The sequence below is a fragment of the Podarcis liolepis genome (genome assembly GCF_965112155.1).
Source record: "Podarcis liolepis genome assembly, chromosome: 11".
NCBI classification, from domain to species: Eukaryota; Metazoa; Chordata; class Lepidosauria; order Squamata; family Lacertidae; genus Podarcis; species Podarcis liolepis.
Window position 1 is genome coordinate 3,511,699 of NC_139565.1, and position 20,665 is coordinate 3,532,363.

Genomic DNA, 20,665 nt, shown 5'->3' on the forward strand with positions numbered 1-20,665 from the left:
TATTTTTGTACAACTGGGATTTTCTTGGTCCCACTCCATTCCAATCCCAGACCAAAACTGAATTCCAGATATTTATACTGGATACCCACCAAATATACCCATTTATTAACTAATGGGTTCCCAGTCTTCCATAATCCTGACCGTATCAAACATGGAAGTGAAGGATTTTTGCTGCCAGGACTCAAGGAGCTGCTGTTTCCCTCCTGTTGAGCAGTGGCAGCCTAGACAGAGGAATAGAGTGGCCGTGTGCCACACTTTACAGACGCCAGTCCTCTGTCTGAAGGCATCCTCTGTTTGAAGGGCTGCCTGGTCCAAAGCTCATTGAAGATAAATAACCATTTTAAGAAGGGACAGCAGAGGCCTTGGAACTTTCCATTTAGAGGTTCTTGACAGCAGACATAGGCTCCTCCCCACTCTGGTGCGTTGCATGTCTATTTAAATAATATACATTTGCATCTCTGTATATAAATTTAATATACGCTCCAACATTCCCTAGAAAATAGGGACATTCTATTTGCAAATGTGATTTTTTCATATATATTCTTTTTACATAAATTTACTGCCATATCAAAATACTATTTTTATATTAATATGTTCACAATTTATAAATGTTTATATTTATATAAGCAATTAATAAAAACTGCTGGGATCACTCAAAAGCTGCTACAGATTTTAACATGGTATAATTTTGTTTAAGATATGTTCTGAAGGCCTCCCATTTTGAAACAAATTCAATTCTCGATTTATTGTTTATTTTTTCAGATACACTATCTATTTCAGCATATTCAGTCAATTTTTGTATCCACTCTTGTTTAGAAGGAATTATGTCACTTTTCTCCTTGTAGCTATAAGAACTCTCGCTGCCACTGTTGCATATTAAAAAATATATATCTTTATTTTTTTTAGGAATATCTGAATCAGTAGTGCCTAACTGATATGCCTCTGGTTTCCTAATAAATGAGATTCTTAACATTTTTTCTAGTTCAAAGTGCATTTCCTCCCAAAATTTATTTATTTTGCTACATTGCCACCATAAATGGTACAGTAAGCCTTTTTGGTCTCCACATCTCCAACCATTACTTTTGGCTCCTTTGTACATTTTGGCTAATTTCCATTGAGTTAAATACCACCGGTGTTGCATTTTTAACAAGTTTTCCTGTATGGCATAGCACGTAGTAAATTTCCAACTATTCTTATACAGGTTTTCCCATTGGGACATTGCTATAGCATACCCAGTCTTGAGACCACTTTATCATGGCTGATGTAACTTCCTCCTCCTCGACTTCCCAGTCAAGGAGGAGGTGATAAGTTTTAGAAGGGTTTTACTTTTTGAATTTATTACTTTGGATTCAAATCTCAAAGTTTCCTTGGCGAACCCTTTTTGTTTATCTACTTTAAATCTTTCAAATATTTGATAATATTGAAACCAATCTGTAATGACATCTCTTAATTCCTCAAAGCTCTTAAGTTTCAATTGGTTCTCTTCTTCTTTTAAAAGTGTTTTCTAGGTAGGCCAAATTTCCAGCATGTTTTTTTTTTTCTTTACCACTGTGGCTTTTACTCCAACCGATCTTTATATTTCTCCCAAACTTTAAGAAGTGATCTCCTTATGATATAATTTGAGAAATCTCTATGTATTTTTGCCTTTCCATATATTAAATAAGCATGCCAACCCCAACGGTTATTATGTCCCTCCAAGTCCAACATATCCATATCTTTCAAATCGCACCATTCCTTCATCCACATGAGGCAGGCTGTCTCATAATACAATTTCAAATCGGGCAGGGCAAAACCACCTCTATCCTTTATATCTATTAAAATTTGATGTTTAATGCTGGGTCTCCTGCCCCTCCCATATAAATTTAGATATTTCCTGTTGCCATTTTTTGAGGCAGCCTACCTCACTCAGAATTGGGATCATCTGAAAAAAAAACACCTGTCTAGGGAGAACATTGATCTTTATGATTGAAATCCTACCAAGGATTGACAACTTCAATTTAGGCAAGGTTTCAATGGATTTTTTTTATTTCTTGTCAAGTTTTTATATAGTTATCCTGAAATAAATTTAGATTTTTGGGAGTAATCCAGATGCCCAAATATTTTGCTTTCCAGAAAATCTTCACTCCCATAGCTTCTTCTATGTCTTTCTTTTCAGTCGTAGGTACATTTTTAATTATTAACCTAGTCTTATTAGTGTTCAACTTAAAGCCTGCCACTTCTCCAAAGTTATTAAACATTCTATTACTCTTATCAAACTTTCTTTGGGATTTTCAGTCATGACAAGCACATCGTCTGCAAATGCTTTAATCTTATACGTGTTGTTGCCCAAGGTGATACCTTTAACACAATCATCTTCCCTAATTTGGTTATTTAATACTTCCATTACTAAGATGAAAATTAGGGGTGATAGGCGCATACTTGCCTAGTTCCTTTATTAATTTTGCATTCCTCTGAGATATTACCATTGATGATTAGTTTTGCCTTTTGATCAGAATAGATTGCCTTTATTCCTCTACTAAAATTTTCACCGAATCCCATTTCTTCTATCAATCCTTTCATAAACTTCCAAGAGACATTATCGAAAGCCTTCTCAGCATCAACAAACATGACGACCGCTGGTTTATCAATTTTAAGATCCAAGTATTCTAATACATTTATCAGTGTTCTTATATTGTATTGCATATATCTTCCCGGGAGAAAACCTGTTTGATCTTTGTGAATTGTCTCCTTCAACAATATCTTTAATTTGTTCTCGATGATATCAGCATAGATCTTATGGTCGTTGTTTAGTAGAGCAATAGGTCTATAGTTAGCGATATTTGATAGTTCTGTTCCTTGTTTATGGATGGCAGAGATAGCGCTCTCCTTCCAAGAGTCTGGTAGCTTCCTAGTTTTAAGGATGTTGTTCATTAAATCTTTTAGGGGTAGGGATAAAGCATCTAATTTTTTATAATAAACAGCTGGAAGACCATCAGGACCTGGTGTCTTCCCTGATTTTGATCTTTGAAAAGCATGCTGTACTTCCATCGCTGTAATGGGGGAATTCAAAGTTATTAATTTTTCCTTAGAAATTATTGGTAATTTACATGTCTTTAAGAATTCCTTAATTTTTTCATTCTTCTCCAGGCCTTCTTTATATAGTTTTGAATAGAAGTTGACAAAACTTTTCCTGATCTCTTTCGGGTTTTGAATCCAAACTTCCTCAACTTTAATTTTACTAATAATTCTGTCATCTTGCTTCTTTTTTATGTGGCAGGCCCATAATTTACCCGGTTTATTTGCATACTCAAAGTTTCTATGTCTCATCAACTTTATTTTCCATTCTATTTCCTCATTTATTATCATGGAAAATTGAGTCTGTAAAGTTTTTGTGGTTAGTTTAATCTGTTCATCATCTGGTTTTTGGAAGAGTTTTTTTTCATTTAACCAAATTTCCATTTTTTTTCTTTTGGATTGCATTATGCTTGATAAAGAATCCTCTTAACACCGCTTTGCTCGCATCCCATACCATTTTTTCATCTGTTCCTTGATTCTGGTTGAATTCAAAATATTCAAGTAAAATTCGCTTTGCCTTCTGGACTATATTATCATCTGTCATCAATCCTTCATTGAATGCCGTATTTCTGTTTTTTCTTCCTCTTCTTTGAACCTAATTATTACAGGATTATGAGCAGATAAGGTTCTAGGACCAATTTCCACGTGATTCACTTTACTTAATAATTCTTTTGTCGTCCATATTGTGTCGATTCGTCCTGCTGATTTATGTGGTTCAGAATAGTGCATGAATTGTTTCTCAAGAGGATATTTGAATCTCTAAGTATCATTTAGGTTCAAAAGTTCTATTAAATGAAAAAGTAGTTCAGAAGCTTATTTTGTCTTGTTTCTTTCTTTTTTAAATCTATTCTGTCCACTCCAGAGTACCAACTACTCCGTTAAAATTTCCCATTAGAATTAGCTTTCCCCCCAGGTATTCCAATGCTTTTTCTTCTAATAGATGGTAAAATTCTGATTTTCTTTCATTAGATGCATAAATTCTGATGACTATTATCCTTTCCAAATTAATTTTTATTTCAATTATCACTATTCTGCCTTCTTCATCAATGAAAAGTAGTTTAGGTTCCAGATGAGATTTAGCATATATTACTACCCCTCTTTCCTTTTCCTTACTAGATGCAATAAACTCTAGACCTAATCTTTTGTTAATTAAAACTCTTTTATGTTTTTCTGGGTCTCTTGCAAGCAGATTAATTCATATTTTTGTTTTACAAGAACGTGTTCAACCTTATTTTTCTTAAATTTATTTACATTCCATGTAATGCATTTAAAATCCATATTTTATTTCGATTTCACAATATACTCCTCTCTGCAGAAATTATTCAACATAAAAAGAAAAAAAGGAGAAAACGGGGGGGACGGGACCAAATTCAGTTAATATCAAACATTACTGTTATGGTTCCTCTGAATGTCCCCAAAGTGGCCTCTTTCCTCCTAATTCTTTCCAGTAGGTTCTTCTGGTGCAAATGTAAATTTTATGCCAGCCTGTGCCCTCTTTGGTCCTCTTTTTTTTCTTTTTCAACAAGCATTTCCTCTCTTTGGTGATGCATAACTGGCCACTCTACAGAACAGTCTCTTTCTCTCTCTCTCTCTCGTGTGTGTGTGTGTGTGTGTTGTGGCAGATAACCCATTTAGTCGTCCTGATATCAAGGATAGCAGCTCTTAAGACTGTATTCTCAGCTAGGGGAAAAACAAGGTGATTGAACACAGGTTGCCTTTTGGATTGACTTGGAAAACACTCAATCAAGTTGCATTAAGTCTGTGTCTTTAGGTTAAAAGGTTCATAATGAAAACAGTGAAACATCCTCCCACCACTGCGTGTGATTTTATCTAGCAGACAAGCATGCAGAGGTAGATGCAATTCTAAACATTTGTTGATACATCTAGGTATTTATTTTCAACAAAATTAACAGGCCAGTTCTCATTGTCATAAATCCAGCTAGTTTGACAAGAGGTTTGAACAAGCCAGACAGCTCATGGGAAACAAGCAATGCTTTACATGGCAGTAGGAATGCACCCCCAGAATACTTCCGAGTATCAATGGGGCTTGTATCCTGGGTTACTGTGTGAGCAACTTCAGGGAACCTTTCTTTTCCAGTCATTGCTTTTCCTGAAGATTTCCCTGCATTAATTTAATTAAGCACTTCAGGCTTTCAGAGAAAATAATGGGCTTCAGAATGAGTTTCTGAAAGAAAAAGGTTCAGTTATTGTTAATGGGAAACCTTTCCATTTCTAGGCAGACAGGTAAATGTAAGAGAAGGGGCAGCAGCAACTCCAAATCTCAATTAACTGTTCTGGTGGCTCAGCCACAAATGCTCCCACTAATCAGTTCCCCAGATCAAAATGATCTTTTAATACAAACAGGAAGGTTTGGGGTTGATTTGTTTGTTTTTGATGAACAATTCTCCTAGTGTTTTTTGTTCTGCTTTGTCTTGCTTTCTGCCTTACAGATAAGAAAGGCAAGACACGCTTCCTGTACCTGGGAGAATGCAGAGAAAGCTGCCCTCTGGGCCACTATTCTTCAGAGGAAGAGAACACATGCCTGCCATGCTTTGAGCACTGTGAAGTGTGCCCTGATCAAACCATGTGCGAAAGATGCTTTGATGGATACTACCTGGCTGATAATAGCTGCCAGAAGCACAAATGTAGAAAAGGTAAAACTTCTGACAACAGCACATTAACACACTTAAGGCGAAACACTCAGTATGTTCTCCTTGATTCCATAATTGCAGAGCTGGAAGGGACCTTCAGGGTCATCTAGTCCAACCCCCTACAATGCAGGAATCTCAGCTAAAGCATCCATGACCAATCTCTGCTCAGAAACCTCCAAGGAAGGAGAGTCCACAACCTCCCAAGGGAGACAGTTCCACATCAAGGCACACTGGCACCAGCCAAACAGCTGGTTGCCAATATCCTCCCACCTCCACACACACCAGTAATAGTAATTACAGCTTAATTTTTTTATAAGATTTATACACTGCTTGGTTGTTTTTTTAAAAAAAAACCTTCAAAGCGGTTTACAAAAATGATAAAACAATAAAATTATCACTAAGGAAAAATAACAATTTAAGACATTTTAAAAGTTAAAATAGCAGCAGACTAGAACAAATTAAGACTCACGTTAACTTTCTAAACATCTGAATAGGCTTGTCTAAACAAAAATGTTTTTAACAAGCACTGAAAAGAATACAGGGAAGAAAGAGAGAGCTGATCATCAGTAGAGTAACATACCCTGTGAAGGAAACCAAAACCAAAAGAAATAGTAATAAAAACATTAACAGCACCAAGAAGGATGAGAAATCCTTGGAACTCTCTGATCTGAAGAGGAGATTAGCAAACATTAAGCCTGTAACTCCAGATGCAAGGACACAGGAGTTGGAAACACACCCATTAAATACATCCAACTTCTCCTCACCACAAAGAAGGCTACATGTGCATCAGCCAGATATTCTCTCAAGCAACACCAAAGAAGAGGAGGAGCAGCTTGGCAACCCCGCTAACCCCAAAGCTAATAACCTTTAAGGAAACCAAGAAATATCATGCTGCTGACAGACAGCTGAAGCCACACCACAGTCCCCTGGCGACATACGGACCTCCAAGACTCAGGAACTTACTGAGGCACAAGCAGGAGGACCAGTTATTCCCATTACATCTCTGACAGAACAAAACAAATGATGTCCCTGCTTATGAAGCTGGCTCCTTGCTGGCCAATGACCCCCACATTGCAGCGCATGCCTCTTTAATACTTCCGAAGGCATGGGTGGAATTAACAGCCCCAGCCACCTCGTGAGGGAAAGAGGGATTGACAGCCAACAGGCCAGCAAAAGGTTACCCTCTTAACCAGAAATGTGGCTGGATGGGCTTCATCTACCAGGAACGCCTGTTTCACTGACTTTCTATCACAACATCACATCTTACTGGTACAGGAAACCTGGACCAGGGATGACATATCATTAAATGGGTACCTCTCCTTTACTTCAGGAGCTGAACCAGGGAAGAGGCATGGCAGAGCAAAAGGCTGGGGATCCTTATTTCTAGCCACATCGACTCCACACCAAGGCCCCTCCCTTCACTGAAGACCTACCTTAACGAGAAGGCGCTGTTAATTAGAAATGCCTACATGCTCCCAATGCATTAGAAATCGGAGATCAGAGCCCAATAGGGTGAGCTGGAAGGATATGCTGCAGACCTTACACTGCAAAATCCGAAGGCAATGGTTGTACTGGGAGGGGACCTAAATGCCAGACCGGGGCCAAATGACCAAACTTTATACATACAGTTTAGCCATGCCCGACCAGATCTGGAGGCTGAAGGCCCACTTACAACTCGAGCCTCAAAAGACCAAATGTCAAACTCTGTGGGTCTCTGCCTAGCACAAATGTCTTTCAAACTAAGCCTCTACATTCTAAATAGTACCCTTGCTAAGGACCAGCCAGCTGAGTTCACCTTCTTGTCTGGAATCAGGATGAGTGCTTTTGAGTACATCATTGTCTCTGAGGAGCTTCTCCTACACATAAAGAATATGGAGGCACGGGCAGAGAAAGAGGAGTGCAGGGGGAGCGCACCACCCCCAGCAGTGCAATCCCAGTGGGGTGCCATTGCGGCTGCCCTCTCGCCCACGCTGGGCACCACCCCTCCACAGGACGTGTGCCACATTCCTGCGGGTGGTGCACCACCCCAGGACATGCACCATCCCCGCCCCCGCCTGCGCTCCACCCCCCAGTGCCAGAGCATGAAGCTCCGCCACTGTATGGAGGTCATACCTAGATTTGAAAGTGATCATTTCTCAGTTTCACTCAACCTAATGGTGGAAGACATGCAGGACAATTCACAGGCTATCGTGTATAGGGAAGCTTTTTTAATGTTTAATGTTTTATTATGTTTTATATATGTTGGAAGCTGCCCAGAGTGGCTGGGGCAGCTCAGTAAGATATGTAGGGTATAAATAGTAAAATTATCATTATGAATTGGGATGTCCCTATTTTCATTGGAGGAATGTTGGAGGGGATGTAAGTATAGGCCATGTGGTGCCCATAAGCTGGTTCCTGATTGCCAGAGTTATTCTCCCAGAACTCCTGCCCTAAAGTAGCCACTGCGTGGTGGCAAGCATGGAGCATGCCAGTATTAGGTCCCCCTACAGTAGCACAAGCTGACCTCTTTGGGATGCTTTAACAACAATTTACAAAAATGATTGTGTTGCTCTGATGAAAATGTCTCTGACGAAGATGCAACGATGCAGAGTGAATTTCTTTATCCAATCTCCAGTTTTTCAAATACACAGATTTTCTGAAAGCATTTCAGCTCTCTGGTCTCTGTGGATATGTTTATTTAAAATCAATAGACAAAAAGCCAAAGAGGTCAATACATTAAACGCACAAAGTCTTAACCCTCTCTTCAGGGAGGGAAATAGTTGACCTTGTTGGGTGACCCTTCTAAGGCTGGCCTCAGACTTAGCTCCACTGCAGCCACAGACTGACTTCTGGAGAGACATGTAAATTGTTCATTGGGGTTGCAGTTAAATTGGGTCTGAATTTAAAATAGAGACTGACTTGACCCACAACAGCAAACTCATCAATGTTTATAAGCTATACGCATTTATGTTCAACATTGCCATGCTTGTACAAGACCTCTGACTGGAAGTCATCTCCCCAAAGCCTGGAGCTTGCCTGCATTTGCCCTTCACATCCACCATATATTGTTAAAACAATCTGACCTCTGGTGAAGAGCAAAACCATTACATTAGTGCCTTGCTCATTTCCCTAAACAGCAACAACGGCGGTTACTGTCGCTTGGTGCTGAAAATACAAATAAAACCCTTTTGGTTCGTGCAAAATGATAATCAAATTTACTCTAAATACTCTTGTATGCCATCATATGCTGAAGGACATGAGCAGAGTTTTGTTTTTATTTCAGGTTTGATGAACTTGAAATGTACATAAGCTTTTTTGCTATGAAAACCATTTTGTTCTGGGACTAGAAACTTGCCTGTCTAATAATATGCCCTCTGTCCAGACAGCTTGACATATCTGTGCTCTATACTGCATCTGGCACAATGATGAAATAAAATAAAATGTTAGTGGGGTAGTTGCAACAGTGCACTGTTAACGTGTAAAAGCTTTGTTTTCACAATAAAACTAAACAAGCTTCACCATTAGGACTCTAGCATAGGAGGCGTGCGCAAGGCCAAGCCGAGGGCAGGCAGCAACTGACTCCCCTAAATCAATATAAATACTTAACTAACCGAGGTTTTGCCCACCTAACAAAAAGCCTAGCTACGCCCATGATTGGAGGTAAAGCAGCTACACTTTACTTGAGTGTAAGACTCCAGAGTGACCCAGCCCTAGATTATACTGAAAGAGGTTGATGCAAAATTATTTCCCAGTGGTATCCCAGGTAAAGTTTGTTGGTGCTAATCAGCAGCAGTGCTAGAACAAAACAAGCAGCAGCATGAGCAGAAGGGCAAGCAGGGCCCAACCCTGATATTACACAACTCCCCTCTGCACACGCAGCCCAGAAGAGCTCTAACACTCAAAGCAGTGTGATGGAGGGGATGTCTCTTGTGCCTATGGAGCTCCTCCATGTGGAGAACTCTCCCACGTGTCGTTTAACGCATAAAGAGAAGTGTACCACCCTGTGAGGTGGGCCAGTGGTTCTCAATGTTTAAGCCATTATTGGCCACCAAAGGCCCCTGTCACAAGTTTAAAAAGTGGACATGAGAACATTTCCAGGCAATTTATACTGATAAATAGGTATATTTATGGTGCACAGGCATACATTTCTTGAGACCTTTGTGCCTGACGGTCACCATCTCCTTAATACTGATATTAGCAGACAATGGAATATTTGGGGGAGGGGGGGGGAGTGCTGCTGACAGACCAATGTTACAAGTTTCTGTTAGTCTCAGAGAAATGATGTTTGGACTCCCGTGAAGTGAAATCCGTGTATGTTGACTGTTTCATGGACTGCCCAATGTGCAGGTGAAGCAGAGGAACTTGGCTCGGAAGATTGCGTTCCTTGTGCAGATGGGTGCCTCTCCTGCAGCCTGGGTAGGTTTTAGTTTTTAATCTTTAAGTTTCTACTTCTGTACTTTCAGTTATTTCTTTAATATGTACTTATATATTTGTTTTTTGTTTTATTCTTATATGCCCCCCTTCAGGGCAGAGCCCTCCCTAGGCAGCTTACAAAAGCTAATTTGTTTCATGCACATACTAGGATAATTTAGCTTCATATAGAGAACAGGGCCTGGAGTTGAGCTGGATGCGGGCGCAATGGAAGCTACTATCCCTGTAACCAACTGCTCTCACCACAGCAGTCATCTTGCCCCATAACAGCTATGTTGTGTTATGCCGCACTCCCACAACAGACAATTAGTGACTGGCACTCACAGAACTTTCTCAAAATATTTCCACAGGCCAACAGTCTTAGCAACTCCTGCATACATTTTAAAAAATAATGGAGCATGGTCATGTTCTGTAGGAAAGTGATATATCTAACAATTTTTAATATCCAAAAGTAACAAACAATGCCAAACAAATAGTAAGACTATAACATATATTTGTTTGGTTAATAAAGTCCTCAGGGTCTTCTCAGTCAGTACAGTACAGTTTCCCAACCTTTTTCTGACTATGGCCTCCTTCTGACCTCGTTTTCTTCCTGTTGCCCCCCATGGACATAACCAAGGAGGGGCAGGGGGCAGCTCCCCCCCCCCCAACTAAATACAAATCAATACTATTCTGAGGTTCTGCCCCCCCCAACAAAACAAAAATCTTGGCTACGCCCATGCCCCTTTCCGTCCTAGCAGTAGAAAGGTAGCTATTTAAATGCTTTGTTTGTAAAAAGAACATGTTTTATTTATAATTTTTATAATTTATACAAAATACAATTACATAAAGTGATAGGAACATAATGGAATATTGTTGAAGCTGAAAAACACAGAATCATGGAGCTGGAAGGCACCCGAGGGCCATCTTCCTAGTGCAACCCCCTGCAATGTAGGAAACTCAGCTAAAGCATCCATGACAGACGGCCACCCAAGCTCTGCTTAGAAACCTCCAAGGAAGGAGAGTCCAGAACCTCCTGAGGGAGATCCATCTTCCATGTATTATAAAAAAGTAAACAACACTTATTTGACCCCAGTTATTTGACACAGAGTGGGAAACCTACACATATAGTCCAAAAGGCGCACAGGGAGTTCTGTTTATATGGGATAACTTTAAAAAGCAAGTGGTCTTCACTGACCTGGTGCAAAAAGATCTTGTCATTTGGAGGAGCCCTGGCTGCCTAGATAAAACACTATAGTCCCACACACCCTTACCTGGGAGTAAGGCCCACTGAACTCACTGCGGCTTTCTTCTGAGTAGACAGTTATTTACTAGGTGCAAGTCAGCAGCAGCAGCAGGCGACCCCACTCTGCTAGGTGCTGGGGTGGATTGCACCCTGTGCCTTGCAGAGTCAGACCCAGGCTGCCACCAGGTCCAGCACTGGCAACAAGCAGCTCTGGCTCACCCAGCCCTACCCACTGCCACCCCACCCCCACACTTACTGGACACTGGGGATCTGTATCACGGGCTTTACTGGTCAAAGCGGGAGCCTCAGCAATCACCCTCTCCTCCCCTAGAAACAAACCGGGACTGCTCCAATAAAATGTATGTGGCAGAAAGGAGCACTAGGCCCTGGTGGGATGCCCCCTTACCTGCTTGTGATTGACTAAGCAGATAGCTAGCCAATCAGGATTTTTAGAAAAATGATCTTTTCCCCCCTTCACTTCTCACTTCACTTTATAGCCTCCTGCTGTGCCCCCCCATTTATGTAGTTTTAACCTGTGGCCCCCTTGGAATAACCTGGGGCCCCTAGGGGGCCATATGGCCACTGGTTGGGAAACACAGCACAGCCTTGGCAAATAACAGCCTTGATAAACAAGATCTTCCCTTCCTCCTTAAGACAGTGTCATTTCTTTCCCCAGCTGATGTGTGAGTTGAAGGTCTGCGTGTGGCAGCCATCTTGATGGGGTGATGGAAGAGAGTCTCTGAGTTTCTGGGGTCTACTAGCTCTTTCATTTCTGACCAGTAATTTTGCACAAAATGTGTGGACAGCTATAGAATCATTTCCCAAAATGACCACTGTTTGCATTGGCCCCAAAACTGCTGTTTCATCACACAGTGAAGGCTGGTTCATACACACATGCCTTCTGCTCGATGACTGCAGTATCAACTGTTTCTGGGCAGTGATCACAAATCAGACCCCATAGACCTTTATTATCATTGAACATCACCTCATACACAGTGCTTTTAGTTGGGAGTCAGTTTATGCTAACAAATCAAAGAAGGTGACACAAAAATAAAAAGGTTTTTGTGCTTGTGTGAACTTGTCTAGAGTCTGATAGTTCAGGGAACTAACTCACCTTCCCCACTTCTGGAACATTCCTCCTTTGGATTTTAGGTCATAAATCGTTTGGTAGGATTATTGTCTATTAGGCAACTCTGTTCCTCTATGAGCTATGTTTAGTTCCCAATCTGGGTCAGGAGCCTATAGGAAATCCTTGAAATCTGAAACTGTGGTGGGCTGCTACAGGTGATGCTACTGATGCATAGCACAGTTTTCTCAAGGAGTGGACTGGGACCCTTCAGTGGGCCTTGGGCCGCCCTCAGGTGGCGTCTCAGTGCTCATTATTATTTACATCTTATTATATATAAACTGGGAAAAGAAAGAAAGGGTATAAGAGAGGAGGAACATGTTAATATAAAGGGATCAGGGAGAAGGGATGAAAGAAACTGATTTGCGGGGGGGCACACACGGATGAATGGGACGCGGGTGGCGCTGTGGGTTAAACCACAGAGCCTAGAACTTGCCGATCAGAAGGTCGGCGGTTCGAATCCCCGTGATGGAGTGAGCTCCTGTTGCTCGAACCCTGCTCCAGCCAACCTAGCAGTTCGAAAGCACGTCAAAGTGCAAGTAGATAAATAGGTACCACTCCATCAGGAAGGTCAATGGCATTTCCATGCACTGCTCTGGTTCGCCAGAAGCAGCTTAGTCATGCTGGCCACATGACCCAGAAGCTGTACGCCGGCTCCCTCGGCCAATAAAGCGAGATCCTATAGTCAGCCACAACTGGACCTAATGGTCAGGGGTCTCTACCTTTTTTTTTTTACACACGGATAAAGGGATTAGTTGAGTGTGCAACAGAATGTGAGTTGAAATTAGTAGAGATGGGTAAAAATACATTGAAGGGCATGGGGGCAGGTAGGAAAGGGAAAAATATAAAAGAAAAAACATTCTCTGCTTAAAGCCTGTGGTTCATCAAATTCTGACTTAACTGGTTAGGCTGAGTGATGATACTTCCAGAGCAAATGTATGCCCATAGCTTGATGAAAGCTGAGCTATGGAACTCCTTGCCACAGTGGCAATACTGTAGCAAAGAAATTAACAATTTCTAAAGATGGATTGGAGATCAGTAAAAAAAGATGTCAGTAGTTACTAGCTGCTATTATGCCAAACGCTGCCTCCCTCTGCCACCATTTTGTGACTGTTTTTTCTCCTGCACTATCTTTTTTTGTGAGTGGTAGGCCTCAGTAATTCTCAGTTGTCATTATGTGAGCCCTGGGGGGGGGGGTAAAAGGTTTTAGAACCTCTGATATATAGGATACCTCTGATTCCAGAGGCTTCTAAAGAGTGAAATGGGATTTTGTTATGGGTATGTTACAGTCTAATAAAAATTGCTCTTGGACTATAGTATGTCAACCTTCATATGGCAGCAGCAGGAGAAGTTATATGTTGTTGGGCTGTAATGGAGGAAACCTGTTTATGCCATCTCTTTATTCCTTTCCTTCCAACTGCTGGATGAAAATTAGAACAGGAATCTGAGCCTGCTTATATTTTTACTTAGGGCCAAGTTGTCATGACATGGGGAGGGAACCCCTAACCAAGTACCACAAGCTCAGTCCAAATCCCACCCCCCCCCCACCTCAGTGAAGCTGCTTTTAATCAAAGACATCAGGATATCTGATCACGGATATTCCATGTCATGTCTAATTTATCCTTTAGTTATTGTTTTTCCTATAACTTTGAAAACTCTGAAGTATATTATAATACTGTTGTTTTTTAAAAAAAAAACTTTAAAATTCCATTATAGGTCAAATTTTCCTGTGATGTTTAAGCTTATTAATGCCAAAAATAAACCATGAGTCAAGAGAAATGTTCATTTTATGCTTGGTGTTTTGTGCTGATATTGGCAGTCACCATCCAAATACCATCTGAAGAGATGGGGGGACTACATTGACAAACTCAGATGGAGAGTTGGAAAGATGTAGTTATACGGTACATAATTAGAACCCTAACCCTTCAACAACTTTGCCAAAATAAAAGCTCAACAACTCTTGCATTGGAACTACAAGTAAACACAACTTAAATAACTCTGAGTATTGCCATACTCCAAATCATTTGTCCATGATAGAAGATAGTAGATCTAGCTAGCTGAAAGGCAACACATGGAGACCTCCACTGATCATTGAAGTGCATCCCTAATTATTATTATTGCCTACAATTACATTCTTATATAATCTTAAAGAAGGGGTGTGACTGGGAGGAAGTATGGCTGTGGCTATCATGAAGGCACCCTGCAGTTCTAAATTTATATTCATACTACTAGTGGCATGGCAGAATTCCTAGGTGCACTCAATACTCCTTGCTTCAAACCATGTATCTGGATCACCTTGTTAGCATTCTCCCTCTCTAGTGCCTTACTGGGGTAAAAGAGCACCAACATTTTATAGCACTTGTTTTAGCATGTGGTGACTGATCTTCTCTCTGTGTCCTTTTTAACCTATCCTTGTCTTTAGATGGCATGCTGAATATCCAGTTGCGAAACTTCCCAATCTCTCCTCTCTGTCTTTCTGAGAAGCTCATGCAGGCGCAAATAAAACCTTTCCTTAAAACCAAATTTTAAATTTAAATTGTATTTAGTGCAGGCATATTTGCAAGCGAGATGTAATAACTTGAAAAGGGTTCTGCAGATTCCATTTCATATGCATCCTATACAGAGATAGGAAAGAAAGAGCAAGACAAGGATGACTTTGGAATATTGAAAGAAGCTAATAATGCATCTAAAGGACACAGCTGTCACATTTATGAGTTGATGGCTGGAACTATGGCAGTTACATTTATCACTAGGAGAAAGTATTTTGGTTTCTGTTGGAAAGAAAGCCCCCCCCCCCCACACACACACACTGTATCTCAAAATCATGCCTGATGATGAATAGCTACAATACCTAGCAAGACGGAGAGCTTGGCCTTATCTGTTGACCTAGCAGATAAAATTAAGGGTGTTGTCTCTTGTGTCATAACCAGTTTGTCACAAGATCATAAAGCCTAGACTCTTGAATTTCTCATCTGCATTCTATTCTACATCAGTAAGATGCACAGACATAAGAGTCTCAAAGTTACATTGAACCTCACATGTAAAAACTTCCAAAAAGATAGGAAAACTCATGTGTTATAGAACACCCCCCCCTTTAGCTGAAAACTATCCTTATTATAAGTCCTTCCCCAAACAGAGCCTAAGATTTGTATAGCTGCTTGCCTTTCTCTTGAGCAGCAAAATACTTCCTGTTCTACTTCATTTGAGAGCTTCATATGAGTTGGAATTCTAAAAACTTGACTGCTGATTCTCTCATGAGCAGCACTTTGCAAATACCATCGAAGATTTTGAAGTCAGCTGGACCAAGTCAAAGATCCATGTAATTCTGCACTGAGCATCCAAAGCTCTTTTAACCATACTTTCCTGATTTAAATGAAACCGGGAGCCATAACTTCCTGATTTGTTTGCCATGGGCCTGCACATCTTCAGCCAAGATATGAACAAAACTCTTTGCTTCTGACTAACAGCGGCCTGAGGCCCGCAGTCCCTTGTTGTCAGCTGAATTTAAGCATGAGGAACTGAGATTGACAGATTCATCCATCCCTACCCAAACCTAAACCAACCTTTTTCAAACTCAGGCCCCCATACATTGGATTACAGCTCTCAAGATCCCTCACCACTGACCCTGCTCATGAGGGATGATGGGAGTTGTAGTCCAACAAGATTGGGAAAGACGGCTCTAGATGACTTCGCCCTGCAGTTTTGTGTAGGTGTTGAACAGCATGGGGGACAGAATGGACGCCCGAAGCACCTTATAATCCAAATGAGCCCCTGTAGTACCGCCTTCCGAGACTGATTCTCTAAGAAGGACTGGAGTCAACATAATGACATGTTTCCTAAACCCAACTCAGCTGTTAACTGTTCAAAGCAGTAATCAATTTTGCACCTTTGAAGAAAATGCCACAACAGTATAAATGAAATTATATCGTCATTGTGCATAGTTATTTTGCTTATTTAATTAGAAGGGGGGGGGGAGGAGAAAAGCTTGTTGCTCTAGCAAGCAGATTACCCTCCATTTTTCTGATTTCAATGGAAATTTAAATTGATGCTGTATGTTATATTAATTGTTTTGCAAACTTCTGCAATCAAAACAGTATGTGATAGGTTGGGAGCTTCATTGCAGGTTGTCTTCTAGGTTGAAAAGGTATTGGGTATTTTTAGTACACCCCCCCTTTTCACACTATATTAAAGTATAGTTAAATGTCAATGCATAAGCCTTGTTATACGAAGTAAGGTCTCTTTCCTGCTGCATGCATAGGACTGGGATGCACAGATAGGGAGGTGAGTCTGAATTTGAGTGGAAGTATACTGTTGAACTGAAATTTGCCTGGTATGCCTAAAGCATCGCCTGTAGTCCTACAGTAGTTTGTTGTTTATAGATGCCCAACATTGAGTGCAGCACACTGACAGCTTCCTCAGGTAATTTCTTGTTTTCGTTTACAAACTTTAAAGCAGTCACAGTTCTAAACAATTGCTTTTGGCAAGAGAGCTGGTTTTCTCTCAAAAAAAGACATTCACTATACTTGGAAAGATGATACAGTAAAATAGATTCCTGACTGAATGCTGAATACAATAGGTTAGAATTATGGGAGATCCACAGGGACCATGTGAGTCCTGATTAGATAAGAGAAGGTGATGTCTTTCTGAGTTTGTTCTCCCCAAGAGTCATTGCTCTTTAATCATTTTAACTTTAAGAATAAATAATCATAATCATAATCATAATCATAATAAATTAATTATAACCCACCCATCTGACTGGGTTTCCCCAGCCACTCTGGGCAGCTTCCAACAGAATAAAACATAAAATATTAAAAACTTCCCTCAACAGGGCTGCCTTCAGATGTCTTCTAAATCTTCAACTGCCTGACCTTAAGGTAGTGAAATATCTAACACATCTGGCATAAGGTTTAGGGAATACAAGATGTACAGTGGTGCCTTGCAAGACGAAAAGAATCCGTTCTGTGATTCTCGTCGTCTAGCGGTTTTTTCGTCTTGCGAAACAAGCCCATTGATGGATTAGTGGATTAGCGCTATTAGCGGCTTTTAGCGGCTTATCGGATCAGCTGATAAGCGGTTTAGCGGCTTAGAAAAAGGGGGGAGGGGAAAAAACCCACAGGAACTCGCAAGACATTTTCGTCTTGCGAAGCAAGCCCATAGGAGATTCGTTTTGTGAAGCACCTCCAAAACGGAAAACTCTTTCGTCTAGCGAGTTTTCCGTCTTGCGAGGCATTCGTCTTGCGGGGCACCACTGTATTGTCACAGCAAATTCCAAGCAAATTATATGTAGTCCAGTACTGAACTCAGAGTGGTGCCTGACTTTGGCTGCAGTCTTAATGCCTATTTACCTGGGAGTAGATGTGCCAACTTGAATAAAATATGGGGGGGGCAAGTATTATGCCCTGCATAATTGACCACATGATGTGGTGCATGGACACCATTTGAACGGCAATGCCCATCAACTTGGGGGGGATGGCTCCCTCAAATATATATTTTTGGGGAGTGAAGCCCCTGGGGGTTGGCTCCTTTGCCTGGGAGTAAGCCCCAGTGAACTCAGCTGAGATTTATTTCTGAGCAGACATGCAGAAGATTGTTCTCTTTCACACATGCTCAAATTCCTGCACAGTCATCAACTCATTCAGTATAAGTTAAGTCCCAATCTACAAAACTGAACTATGGCATCCAATTCTTTTCCTTATTATGAGGCGGAATCATATAACAACTGAAACAAGGCCCATATTTAAGAGGGAGAGAAATAATTAGTCCTATTTTTTAAAAGGCCCTTTGATTTCCAATTCCAAAAATATTTCTATGAGTGCTTATTTTAAACTGGCCTTTGGTTAGCAATAACAATGAATTTTGTGTTGGGGATGGCACAATGTAAATACATGTGTTTTACTGTTGGTTATGTATAAATTTGGTGGCATAATTTATTTTATGTTGTACCCCATCCTTGTATCAGCACTGATGAAGAATGGGCTATAAATATTTCCTAAAAATAATAATAATAAATAGTTCATTAAAAGTGGGCTACAGTGTTGATGTCAGTAGCTGGATTTTTTAAAAAAAACAAACCAGGAATACTGAAAACCAGCAGTCTTTCTTGAGAGACTTGCTCTTCTAGAGGGACTACACTGCCATCACTTAGATGTGCCAGCGCTTTTTTATAGAAAAATGGTGTTGGTACTCACAATGATCCTGCTTCTCACAATCCCCCTTTTAGCTGCAGTTGCCTGCTTGCTCTCCAAACCCTCCATTTACCCTACTGGAAGATTGGGGGGGGGGTAGTGTTGGTACTGTGTATCGTTGAGTACCGTCAGAAAAATACCGTTGGATGTGACCTTCCAGATGCTTCTGGTCTCCATTTCCCATCAGTCCCAACCAACATGGTCAATCAGAAGTGTCTGGTGGGGCAGATGAAGTTGTTCTGTTCTCCTGGCTCCTGAGTGCTGCTTACGCTTCCTGGGAGGAAGAGAGGGAGGGGGGAGGTAGTGGGAGCTCAGCTGGTGTGGGCATGGCAACAGGAGTGTCAAATGGGCACCACACCTGTGGAGCTCCCCTTTGACTTCCAAGGTGTTTGGAAGCCCACCTGTGCTGGCCCTCTGTCTGCTACTGCGGCTAGTGGTATGGTTTGCTGTGAGCTGTATTCCAGCAACAGCTGGAGGACCCAAGGACATCTCTGACTTAGAGGGGGACTATCTTCTAGGTCAGGATGTATTATAGGATTGTAGCCTGAAACCAACTGTCAAGAAACGTTAACTATACAAGCAATCTCATTATGTGAAGATCACTCTGTGCAGTGGGAACTGCTTCAAAAGGAGAGGGCTGTCCTATCTGCCACCAGTGCAAGTGTTAGGCATTGTTTGGGGAGGGGAAAGTGGAAATAGGTATCTATTAGATGATGCCTGTGATATCAAAAGGGGGCACACCTAAAGTCTGTCCCCAACCTACCAATGTCATTTTGATAATCTTAGCAATTTAGAAATGTAGTTTTTCTGTTCTCTGGAAAAACTGTTTTTTACACCTTTCACCTGCATGAAAACAACTAGTGATTATTTAGCACTGTTCTGCTCAATGTTCCCATATGTCTTTGACTATTATGTGTTTCGGAACCAGAGTCTTCTTAAGAAATAGGCCTGAGTTTATATTAGTGTGGTGCAGTGACTGGAGTGTTAAACAAAGACTGGAGAGACTTAGGTTAAAATCCCCACTTGCTTATGAAACTCACTGGGTGAACATGATCATGAAACTCGCTATCTTGAAGCCTAACTTACTTCACAGGTTTACTGTGAGGATAAAATGGAATTGACGGTCCCTTGTATGCCACCTTAAGTTCCTCAAAAGAAAGGCAAGATATAAATGTAATGATATAAAGAAGGTAAGTTATACAGTTTGAGGCTAGTCCTTATGAAGTCTTTATGTATCCAGAATTCTAGTGACAGCAAATTTAAGCCAGGCAATAAAAACTTGCTATCAAAGAATAACTATATATCAGAGGAGACATTTTTCACCAAAGCTATTTAAATTAGAATGGTCATCATCATCAACAACAATGATGTTGATAGCATTCCCTATTTAAGCATTTCTTAATTTTCCACTGTTCATTTAGCCAATTGAAACTGGCACAGTATTTTGTTTCCAATGTGTTGTTTGCTTTTAATTCCAGATGACCCAAGAGCCTGCACATCATGCATTCATAATTATTACATGTAAGTTTATTACTCTTTTCCCCACTTTCCCTCTCTTTCTCTATTTTCTGAAACACAACAGTGTCTTAGATATTTCAGAGCTAAGCAGGGTGGAATATGCTGTTTGAATGGGGGGTGGCGATGGTTAATCTATAGCCCTATAGCTGAATTACAGCTCCCATCATCAGTGACCATTGGAAATGCTGGCTCAGGCTGATGGGAAGAGTAGCTCAGCAACCCCTGGAGAGCCAAAGGTTAGCATAACATAACCCAGTTGTCTTCAAGGGGGAAGGGGCAAACAGTGGGTGTGATGGACAGGCTCCATTGCTGCACCATCCTGAGCTCTCTGCTGCCCCCCTCCCCCTCCCCCTCCCCCTCCCCCTCCCCTCCCCTCCCCCTCTTGTAACTGGCAGTGATGTGTAGCATTGTGAAGGCAGATAGGCAACTTCATCCTGCCTGCACTGCTACAGATTTTAACTCTTGGAAGCCTCAGTGAGAAAATGAAACAGGAAGG

The 20,665-nt window shown here is 41.0% G+C and overlaps 1 protein-coding gene across 1 annotated transcript in view; it reads left to right on the top strand.

The window, feature by feature from the left end:
- The window catches only part of LOC310688211 (proprotein convertase subtilisin/kexin type 5-like), a gene marked incomplete at its 5' end in the record, with an annotated part of 51,404 nt that overhangs the window by 8,562 nt on the left and 22,177 nt on the right, over positions 1-20,665 (top strand). The window contains 3 exons of the mRNA XM_083464336.1: positions 5,505-5,708; positions 10,032-10,100; positions 20,130-20,172. Of these exons, the coding sequence (XP_083320462.1) occupies positions 5,505-5,708; positions 10,032-10,100; positions 20,130-20,172 (316 nt within the window). The remainder of the gene's footprint in view (positions 1-5,504; positions 5,709-10,031; positions 10,101-20,129; positions 20,173-20,665) is intronic.